This window comes from Osmia lignaria, chromosome 5 (genome assembly GCF_051020975.1).
Source record: "Osmia lignaria lignaria isolate PbOS001 chromosome 5, iyOsmLign1, whole genome shotgun sequence".
NCBI classification, from domain to species: domain Eukaryota; kingdom Metazoa; phylum Arthropoda; class Insecta; order Hymenoptera; family Megachilidae; genus Osmia; species Osmia lignaria.
This window is the reverse complement of record NC_135036.1, coordinates 9167010-9177488: the sequence shown is the minus strand read 5'-3', so window position 1 is coordinate 9177488 and position 10479 is coordinate 9167010. Positions and strand designations below refer to the sequence as shown.

The 10479-nt window shown below is 40.4% G+C and overlaps 1 protein-coding gene across 2 annotated transcripts in view; it reads left to right on the top strand.

Moving 5' to 3' along the window:
- Nucleotides 1-2038: 2038 nt before the first annotated feature.
- LOC117604974 (uncharacterized) overlaps nt 2039-10479 on the top strand; it is a 30328-nt gene continuing 21887 nt past the window's right edge. The window contains exons 1-8 of one of the 2 annotated variants that reach the window (XM_076688375.1): nt 2039-2444; nt 2523-2624; nt 3113-3327; nt 4097-4378; nt 9154-9252; nt 9389-9561; nt 9758-9915; nt 9982-10393. In XM_076688375.1, coding sequence (XP_076544490.1) covers nt 4099-4378; nt 9154-9252; nt 9389-9561; nt 9758-9915; nt 9982-10393 — 1122 coding nt within the window. In that variant the 5' untranslated portion in view covers nt 2039-2444; nt 2523-2624; nt 3113-3327; nt 4097-4098. Of the gene's footprint in view, nt 2445-2514; nt 2625-3112; nt 3328-4096; nt 4379-9153; nt 9253-9388; nt 9562-9757; nt 9916-9981; nt 10394-10479 lie in introns of both variants that reach the window. The other variant, XM_076688374.1, reaches the window with a different exon arrangement.

Here is a 10479-nt window from a genome sequence, read left to right as displayed (position 1 = left end):
TACGACGAGAACCAAGAAGAAAGTCAGAAGATATTCAGAAAGATATTTGTCACAATATTCATGAAATATGAGTGGTTTCTGAAAAATTAGAACATAAATGTCCCAGTAACGGGGTACGAATGTCACGTAAGCACAGGACTGGGGATCTTGCGATGCAATGCGGCAATCGAAAAATTTCAGCAAATCGATAAATCGACTTTTTCTCGCAAGTCCTGTTTTTTATCACGTCATTACTTTTTTTTATTGCCCTCTTTCTTATCACTATAAAACTATTGCATGTATCATATATATTATTTAATTAAAACATAACATGCTAATCATGAAATAAACGATTTATATTTATTAAAATATTCATTATTTTTCAAGATACAATCCTTTACGTAATTCATGTAAGTATAAGTATAAGCATAAACAACGATTTTACGTCAAGATAAGTTGTAGCATTTTCGAGATAAGATCTCTGCTCCTTTAAAAACAGGGATATTTCTGTAATAGTCAGTCCAGAATGTAGCTATTTTGTACTGCTTCTTTAAACAATTAGTAACGCTATTTAACGCTAATTAAGAATGATTTGAGACATTCAGTATATAAGTGTGAAACCATTTATAAGTAGAATGCTTTCTAAATGTGATCGATATACGCGGTAAATGTTATATATAAATTTACGAAATGGGCTGCTGCAGACAATAAGTTTCTGAGAAAATCCTCTATTACGAAAGAGTTTATTGATCCCGCGTTAAACCGACGGCACGATTGTTTGCTTCGGTTGACGTTTTTCCTCTTTTGCTGCCATTACGAAGCCAAACCGTTCAGAATAAGTTGAAAATTAAAACGGAAACAAATATCTTCTTCAACTACTTAAATTGGTTCGCATCGAAGAATGAAAAATTCGAATCCAATTACGAATTTCTCCTCTAATGCAATTACCTCTGTGTATGGTACTTTTCTACGTTCATTCGATTTCTAGTAAATAAATAAATTTCTCAAAAGACACGTCGGAGATTAGATCTCGTGGAAAGTAAGGAAAAAAGATTATCTGAACGGATAAATCGAAGGCGTAGAATTACGGGCACAGATTCTTACTTTCCGCATTGCGACAAATTTATATGATAAGCATTCATCAGTTTATCGTACCCTGTTCATTTCCCCGTTACGTGTTTAATTTCCCAAGCACGTTGAACGTTAATATTAACAAGATTCACGGTGGTTACATCTTACAGTTAACGAACAGCGCAAATAAATGTCGGACATTAAATACTCGCGTTGATTCGATTCGTTTCTACGAAAGCTGTTTAAAAGGTTGTTTAAAAATTTGGTGGACAGAAGGTGCATACGTACAATCCCATGGTGTATCGGAAATTAAGATGGGAGGAATTGGAATTTGTTAATTTGGGACAGTAAGCCGGCCGGCGGGGCATTCGGTTTGGCTCGGAGCGGCATGGCGGGCTAACAGGCAAAGCGTATCGCGTGCTTTTCATCCGGTCATTATTTCACCTCGTAACATTTTCTCCTAAATGCATGCTGCACCCGTACTGCAGAGTGCGACTCGATCCTCTCTTCGTTTTCCCTCGTTTCCGGTACGAGTCCTTTTCCTCCGATACCGGCGTTTTCTGACGTCGCGCCGCGCCGGCCGGCTTGCCGTCCGTGTCAGTCAGTCAGTCAGTTATACATATACGTACACATATGCATGGGACATGCATGCACACGATTCGATGCATACGTGAAGCAGCGCATGCAGTGTGTACGCGTATGTGCCGATGTAAATGGGATCTATGTACTTACTTACATTGCGACTTTTCGATGACGCGGCGATGTAGCCGCGCATGCTCTTATCTACATAGGTATAGGTGCATGTAGCAGGATGCAGGTATATGCGGGAGGTGTACACGTGTATTAGTGTGTAAATGGTGGATGTGGATCGACGAAACGGTGGTAGGAAAGAGTTTAAAGTGCGCGAGTTGGAGCAAAATCGAGGTGACGCGCATCGCTAGTGGGGATACTGGAAGTTAGATAAGAGAAGGGGTGGCTTGCGTGGCAGCAACTCAGGATATCGCAAAGTTGGTCAGAGAGCCGGCAGCCCGCAACGCGAGTGTTTGCTGCCGAGTTGATTCGAGTTTTGCCGTCGATTGAAACGTTAGGGAGAAAAAGACATTCGTATATCGTAAGAGGAAACTCGTCACGACGAGATACATCATTGCGTTCCGTCAGCTTCGTATCCGGTTACGTTTTTCTTAGTGTCACTTGTGTCGTTAAACGATCCTCTTCCGGCTCCTTTTTGCCATTTTATTAGCAACACGGTTCCCTATCGCTCTCCTGTTCCACTATCATTGCCCTTGTTTTGCTTCCACTTAAAACTTCGCGTCTCATCTCCTCTGCTTCTTTCTACGTACCGCGCGCCACGTACGAGAGGGCAGAGATTAATCGGCTGCAGGGAATCCAACGAGGTAGAGATCTTTTTCTTCTTTTCCTTTCTCCCGCTTTCTTTTCATTCGATCAACAACGTATTCTTCGAAGGATTACAGTTTCCGTGGAGGAAAAAAAATTGCTGGGATATCGAAAAGTCCGATTCGCGAGTGAACGTACCGCTGTCACTGCCGCTGCTAACGCCGCTGCCGCGTAAAGAGGTAAGCGAACAGTAGATGCATTTTAGAGTAGTTTCTCATTGTAAACGTAGAAACGAGATAATCGTCATCGAAAGTCGGTGAAATGTTTGATAGCGATTTTCAGAATCATCCTGTGTATAGATTTTCCTATCGGTCGTATGCGTATTTGGCTGGTCTGCAGGAGGGGGTTGTTACTAGGGGGTAGACTGCAGTGCCGACACACAGTGGGGTGTCGCCTGAAACTTATGTATTCTAATTTCGAACGTTCGTACTGTCGTGTCGTGACAATTGCTTTCTTTTCTGATTTTTCATTATTGCGAAATTGACGAAGGTTGTAACGACAAATGATATTTTATAAATTGTACTTTTCTCATTCTTGTGTCCTTTTAGTAACATCGTCCTTTGAATCCTTTCGATCCATAAATTTTTTTTTTTTTTTTAGTTGGATCATTGAACGGTCGTATCGTAATCGATAATTAAGAATAAACATTTTATGTCCTGTTTTCTAGTTGGTTAGCCAGAATTTGGATCAATGATCTAAGGCCGTGCAGAGAAGCTCGGGTCCTGCGCAATTGGACGGTAGGATATAGCCCTACCGCCTTTCAGGGAAAGGGACGTGCAAATCCTGCGCAATACTCAACGCCAACATTGTCCGCATGAAATCGCGGTGAGACAACCCGGTGACTTTCTCATAGAAGATTTTCTTCGAAAGTTTGTTGCTTCGGTAAGATTCAGCTGTAAAAATAGCCTGTTTTCGTTGCTACTAATCCTCTTGTAATTATACGATATTTAATGCATTATATAACATACAATATATATATATATATATTCATTTTTCATATAGTGAATGTACGCGCGCGCGCACACACACACATTCACGCATAATCAAATGATTAGTATCAGGTGTAATTTGTTAATATTTAAGTGTTATCTAAAAATTGTACGCACGTTATGACATCGGTGGATCGTTCCAAATTATCGTCACCGATTAGTTAAATCATTGGAATCATCGCGAGATGATGTAGGGTAGGCTGTCGGTGGATCTTTAATAAATTGAGCAACAAGTTAAACAAATATCGGTTGTTATCGATAATTTAACAAGGAATAAATTGTTTATCGGACCAACGATAAATTTATAGAATAATTTCTTTTAATAAACCGTGTCTTATAGATTCGCGTGCGCGACACCCCCTTCTCACGTGTATTAATGAGTTAATTAAAATAAGTTGAAGAATAAGTGAAACAGGATGTCATATGTCAGACATAGAATGTAAGAAGCGACAGTAGACAAGATTTTCGGACAAACGTTCATAATTGCCGGGAATCATCGATTTTACCCCGATGATATTTTATTAACGAGCGATTTCGGTATCTCGACAGGTGGTCCAATATTGTAATAGTTTGATTGCTATTTAATTAGACCATAAAAATAAGAATCGGTCACGGTAAATCAGAATAATACACGCATAGTATCTTATCTGTCGTTTCCGCAGCCATGAGCACTACGGACCCTACCGGTGAAGGAGGAGGAGGAGGAGGAGGAGGAGGCGGAGGTGGAGGAGGTGGAGGAGGGGAAACTACTACGGCATCACCGACAAATGTTGAACAAAATGCATCTCCGGTTACACCGGTGATCGGAAGTACTACGGTTCCACCGGGTTCTCAACAACAGCATCCACCCCCATCGCCGCTAAGCGGTTGTTACCTTCTCGTTGTGCTTCCAGAACCTCATACCGCGCAACATACAGATCTCATTTTGAATCGCCTCGCAAAAGGTAAGTGCATACGACCAGTTTCATCCTCTAAACTCCCTTTCCCCTGACTAACATCGCGTTAACAGGATCGCACCGGGGCTCTTTATAAAATCTAATTTTCCTGTACGTCGATGTAAGTTCGTCGCGGTACTTTTATCGAATTAGTTTATCCACCGCCTCGATGGGTTACTTTCTTTCTCTCCTGTTGCTAGGCGGAGTTTAAGCGAACACCTGCTTCTTATTAGCAAGGAAATCGATCGGTATATAGAGGTATTCTTTGATTACTCGTTAATTGTTAATGACCGAGGATTTGTAAATTACTCGTGCACGTGTAACTCGTGCAACGCATTGCCCTGAACACCTGCGCGTTACGTTCCTTACGCGGATAAGAAAACGCAATGTATGTTAGTTTGGAAAGAATCGAGATTCGTGCGTAAATCGGGAAATAAAATGAAGATAAATGCGTGGAAGAAGGAAAAAGGTGTAAGTTGGTGCGGCATGCGCATGTTAGATCGGCCTACAGCCACATCCCCGCAGTCCCCAGAACTTGGATCAATAATCCGTCTACGCGGTATCTAGCGAAAACTGTCACTACGACCACAATTGACGATATTATTTCGTCATCCGTTTTGGACGTTTCGGGTTGAATGAACAACCCTTGTGTATATTTATAGGTGGGCACGTCAGGGAAAGCAGGGGAAACGGGGTTGCTTAAAATTGAAGGAAGCGCGTGCACGCGAAACACTAGTCTAGTTGAACGATCGGAGGGAGAACCGATAGGGTTGCCGCAGGAGGGATGGAAGAAAGACTGATAATTATTGTAATTTTTCGAAATGCGGTAATTTCAATAAGATTATAAGGGTATTCTTCTGTTTCTTGGAACGCCAACCCTCTTTCCACGAACCATTTACATATTTCTTTTCACTATACATGCAATTTGCTCTCTTTCACAAAAAGTTCGCACCAAGTACTTTTAAAGTTCTCTTGTCTTTATACCAACAGTCTGATTCGACTGTTTTCAATGTTAACCACGGATATGATAAAAAACATAAATTTATATACGCGGTCATTCATACGTATCGGAGTATATAGTACGTATGGGTCACTTTGTATGCGAAGAGTACGGTGTAAACGTGTGAGCAGGTTTCATGTGACTCACAACACGCTTATGTAGATAGATGACGGGCACGAGAAGGTTTGGCAGAGCGGAAAGAAGCCGAGACGTGAATTCATTCGCATACTTACTTATTTTAAGTCGAACCTATATAACGCGTTAACTTTCCAGTTATTTCTCACTGGTACGTTCTACCGATAAAATATATAAGATCATCACGCGTGGCATTAAATATACGTATAGTGGAATTAAAACACCGATTTGGTGGTATATTTAATTGCCTGAAAATTTTCTAAGGATAAATCTAATATTCCCGTAGAATGATAATATTTGGGTTAATAAAGGTAACGAATAGATTCGTGCGGGTTTATACGGTAATGTAGATAATACGGTGAAAAACGATTGATGTGATAATGCTTATGAGGATACGTATGTGTAGGTGCGTGTACCTACAGATCTCGTAGAGGTAATCCGTGCATACATACGCAAGATAGGAAGGCATACTTGTCGGTATGAATCATGATTGAGAGGACGTGGGGAGCATCGAGAAAGTTGGAGTTATTCGATGCTTGTAATATCCGGAAGAACTCGCGTACGAAGTGTGGGAGGTTCTATCGAATCGAATCGAACCGAATCGAATCGAATGGAATTGCGTGTCTTCTTTAGGAACTTTGGGTACCTACGTACATGTAAAGTAGGTTTTGGACCATCGGGTATAGATTTCAGAACAGATACTTTTTCACATTTTTTTACATTATTTTTCTTGATAGAAAGTATTGTTAAAGAATATTGAAAAATCGATCAGGATGATAGTTGGTGGACATTTAGCAGGGACCGTTACAATTTCATTGTATGTACGTTCAACCGAATATAGTGTATCTAATTTTACCACGACATTCGCCAGTGATTGCTCTCTTGTGCATCGTGCTCTTCTGCTCTTTGAGTCGTGAAACCCCGTTTCTCGATTATAGTTTGTTCTTGAACCTGACCCTTCTATCGTACTGTACATTTTAATACCATGTAATCTTGAAACAGTATATGAAGTAACAAAATCGTTTGGTATTGATTTCTCGTTCTTTTCTTTTCTATTCGCTTCCTTCTTCTTCTTTTTCATTCCGTTTCATTTTGCTTCTTTCTTTTTTCTGGGGATTATCAAAATTTTTGTCAATTACAATTTTTATTGTCAGTATACAATGAAAAGTTTTAAGTGGAACGTTTCAAAATATTGATAATTTATGGTATATCTTTTTATTTATATTCAGTGTTGATTTCAACTATTTCTTGATAAGTTTATTTCAACAACAGATATGGAATCAATTTTTAACGCATCTTTGACAAATCCTTGGATCGGGTCTTCGCCCTTGTCTCTTAAAAATATAAATAGCCGCGTATAAGCCAAGTCGATCCCTGTACTATTCTACCGAGATCATCGTACGCGTTCAAATATTGCTTTACTGGTTCATTCCTTGAACGTGTGCATTCCTTTCTAATTTATTAATTGGTGTCGACGATTTCAAAGTATTTCATTGTAGCACCAGAATAATATGCAATTTACTGATACATTTCAACATTAAAAAAATGAAATATATATTGAACAAAGTTTGTTTCATTTTCAGTTCTCTTTGTTTCTTTTTCTTTTTTTTTTTTTTTAACACGTAGCTACCAAGAAATAGAGCAACGTTGAATTATTTTCGTATTGTTCGAAATGCAATATTGCTGGAGGTATATTTAAAGAAGCAAAGTAAAGCGATGAACATTAGCGATTAAAACAGGTTGAAACAGCAGTTCGTCATCGACCGCGTTCGACGTTTCCTTTTCTCGCGAGATCAATCGAGAACAACGTTGTCAGCATTATTCGAAGAAAACTCGTTGAAAACTTTTTGACCCTGTTATAGGTAACAAAAGCCTTCGCTTGATATATTTTATATTCTCGTGTGCGCCATACTTGCAGAATCCTCTGGGATATATTTTATTTTAACGCTGTCTTTGTTTGCTTTTACTCAAGAAAATAATTAAATTTCCCTACTATCCTTTATAAATCAGTATTTCAAGTTATTCTTCGCTCGAGTTGCGTATGTTGAAAAATCTGTACGAACTTTGGGAACGAAAAGTTGCAGGAAGGATAACGGGAAACCGTGTCTAAACATAGTTGGGCCAACCCCTAACGTTCTGGGCATTCGTCGCCGCTGTGGTCGTCAAGTTAGAACGAAAGAAAGAAAGATGGGAGGAAGAAAAAAAGAGATTGAGAGGGAAAAAAGAAGAAAGGAAGTAAAATGCAAATCGAGAAACGCGATGAAAACGAATGCCTCGGCTTCTAAAAGATGCTATGAGAGGGGTAAATGCTCCGACGAAGAAACCCACGATTTTGTCTATATTTAACTCCCTATCTTCAACTAGGTATACCGTTTTTAAGTACTGCGCGACTTTCAAACGTCACCGTCACTTAGCGTATTTCTCTCTTCTGCTTTAATTAAAAATTACTTTCATCGTAATCAACGTACTGTGCAGGCTGTCGATTTTTAACTGCTTCTAGGTTTATCGCTGGTTAAATATGTTGCGACTATAACGTATAACTGGGGGGGTGATAGGTTTGGTAAAGAAGGTGTGCAGGGGTTGTGTCGCGTATTAAAAGGTACGACCCCCGACGCACGGCTTCTCTTGTATCATCATTAGGGCTTCCGATCAATTTGACATAGAGAATTTGCTGGTGTGGCTCAATGCGACAATTTCAATGGTTTGAGAGCCACCCAGAGTTTGAGATTATACCCAGTAACGTAGTTATTATAAGAAAAAAATTCTTTCAACGTCACGTTATAAAAATCTTTCCCTTAAATTCATTTTGAATACAAGGGATGAGAAAGATGATTTTAATTCCTAATATAAATTCCTATTATACCATCCATTTACATATCTTGCTTTTGTTTTATCGGCTGAATAGAAATGTTATTAAACACAATGAAAGGAAGGGGATGAATTTTTGTTCTTTTGATAGGAGGTAAAAGAGGTGGTAGGCAGTGAAGAGAGTGGGTGTAGGATATATATGTACGTATATAAGTACTACTATGTGCGTCGATCGATTGCCGGATGGCTGGCTGGCTGACTAGCACGGAACCACGTGACGGGGTGCGGTATTCGTGACGTCACACTACCCCTCTGTCTCATCGGGCTAGCGAGAAATTCAATTTTTTCTCATTTGTACCTTCCGAGATTTCGTTTCGCTACGATTGAAACGAAAGAAGATAGAATTTGAATGAAATTCTCTGATACAAGGACGAATTAAAATGAAGATAGTTAAATGGGAAATTATTGGATCTAAAGGGTCATCTCTTTTTTTTATGGAATTTAAACAAATTGACGGCCGAGAGAAAGAGATTGCTCGCTTTCTTAACCTTCACCTTACGTTCTTCAGCCCTGAACAAGCCTCGCTGTACGAAGCCAAACTAGTGCGTACTCTTGGGATCGTTATGCGTCGTTATGACCCACTATTACGATCCGTCGGCTTAATACGTGCTAGGTCGCGATACCGATCGATCGAAGATCGAAAGCAAGTATCGTGCGTCTCCTCATCCCCGGCTGTAATATCGTTGATCTATCGAATCGAAGCACCCTGACGGAGCACCCTTCGAGCTCCGTTTTCGATTCACGGGATATTTTTTTTTCTAAAATGTTTCTTACGTTTCAGGTTTCCTGTCGTGGGATAAGGATAGTTGTCACGTAGATTTAGAAAAAGAATTATTGGCGTTGGTGGCGCAAGCTCCCGAAGGAGAAGAAGCTAGAAATGGTATTTGTATAACCGTCTAATTAATTATTTCGCTAATCGCCGATAATATGATCCGCTATTAAAATTTGTTCAATGGTCGAACGCGGGATGCGTAGCCGTGACTTGTTTCCCTTAACGAGACCAAACGAAATTTTAGGCGAACGACTGATCCAATACGCCACCGAGAACCTTGTCACGGAGGTTCTCATTCATCCGCAAACGAACACTTTATTACAGTGTATTCGTAATCTTCTTGCAAGTTTCACGAAACACCGACACATTATACACGCCGGCTATACCTTTGGTGGAAATGGTTCCTGGATATTGCAAGTACGTGCAGTTGCTGTTACCTATTAGTAGCGTAATCCTTTTCGCGACTCGAACCAAGGATATTCTGCTACAATATATTATAGCACATTAGTATTATCAACTGCGCAGATGCTTTCTTTTCAATTCTATCTTTCCCAGTTTTATCTTTCATCGTTATTCCACACACTTCACCGACAACCTTGCGATCTCGTTTCAGGATGGAACCTTTAGTCTCGCAGATTTTCTAGACGCGTTCAGTGAACACGAAGTGCAAAGAGTTCTTCGCGCCTATGAGAACAGTGTCACAGTAGATATCCATTGCGCCGGAGTCGGCGAGTGGACTACGAGTCGACTGTCGAAAGAAGCCTGTACCAGGTGTGAATTTCGAATAATTGATACATTAAGGAAATAGCAAACGGATTCATTTTCATTTTTCTTCAGATCCTGTCGAGTTCGAGTAAATCCCGATGACGTCCTTACGGCGGGTGTGCCAGCCATCACCAGTTTCACGAATTATGTCGGACAGTATCTCGTTGCCCAGACATTGGACCAGCTTATGGAGCCGTCCGATGTGGTGGGCAACATTAGATTTAGTCATCCAACTTTGTACGTCTTCCCTGGCGGTCAAGGCGATGCCGCACTTTTCGGCATCAACGGTTTCAACATGCTGGTGGACGGTGGTTTCGCCAGAAAGGCATGCTTCTGGGACTTCACCAGACACTTGGACCGTCTCGACGCGGTTCTGGTTACCAGAATAAACAACAGTAACGTGGGAGGCATGTCTAGCGTTCTCCGAAAGAAGAGGGAGATGCACGTTTATCCTCAAATTGGACACTTTTTCTGCAACCTAGTCGTGAGTATCTCCTCGTCCATCGAGCAACATAATTATTTCTCCTTTCATATGGAAATCTGCTAATTTGCTAATATGCTCATTTACCG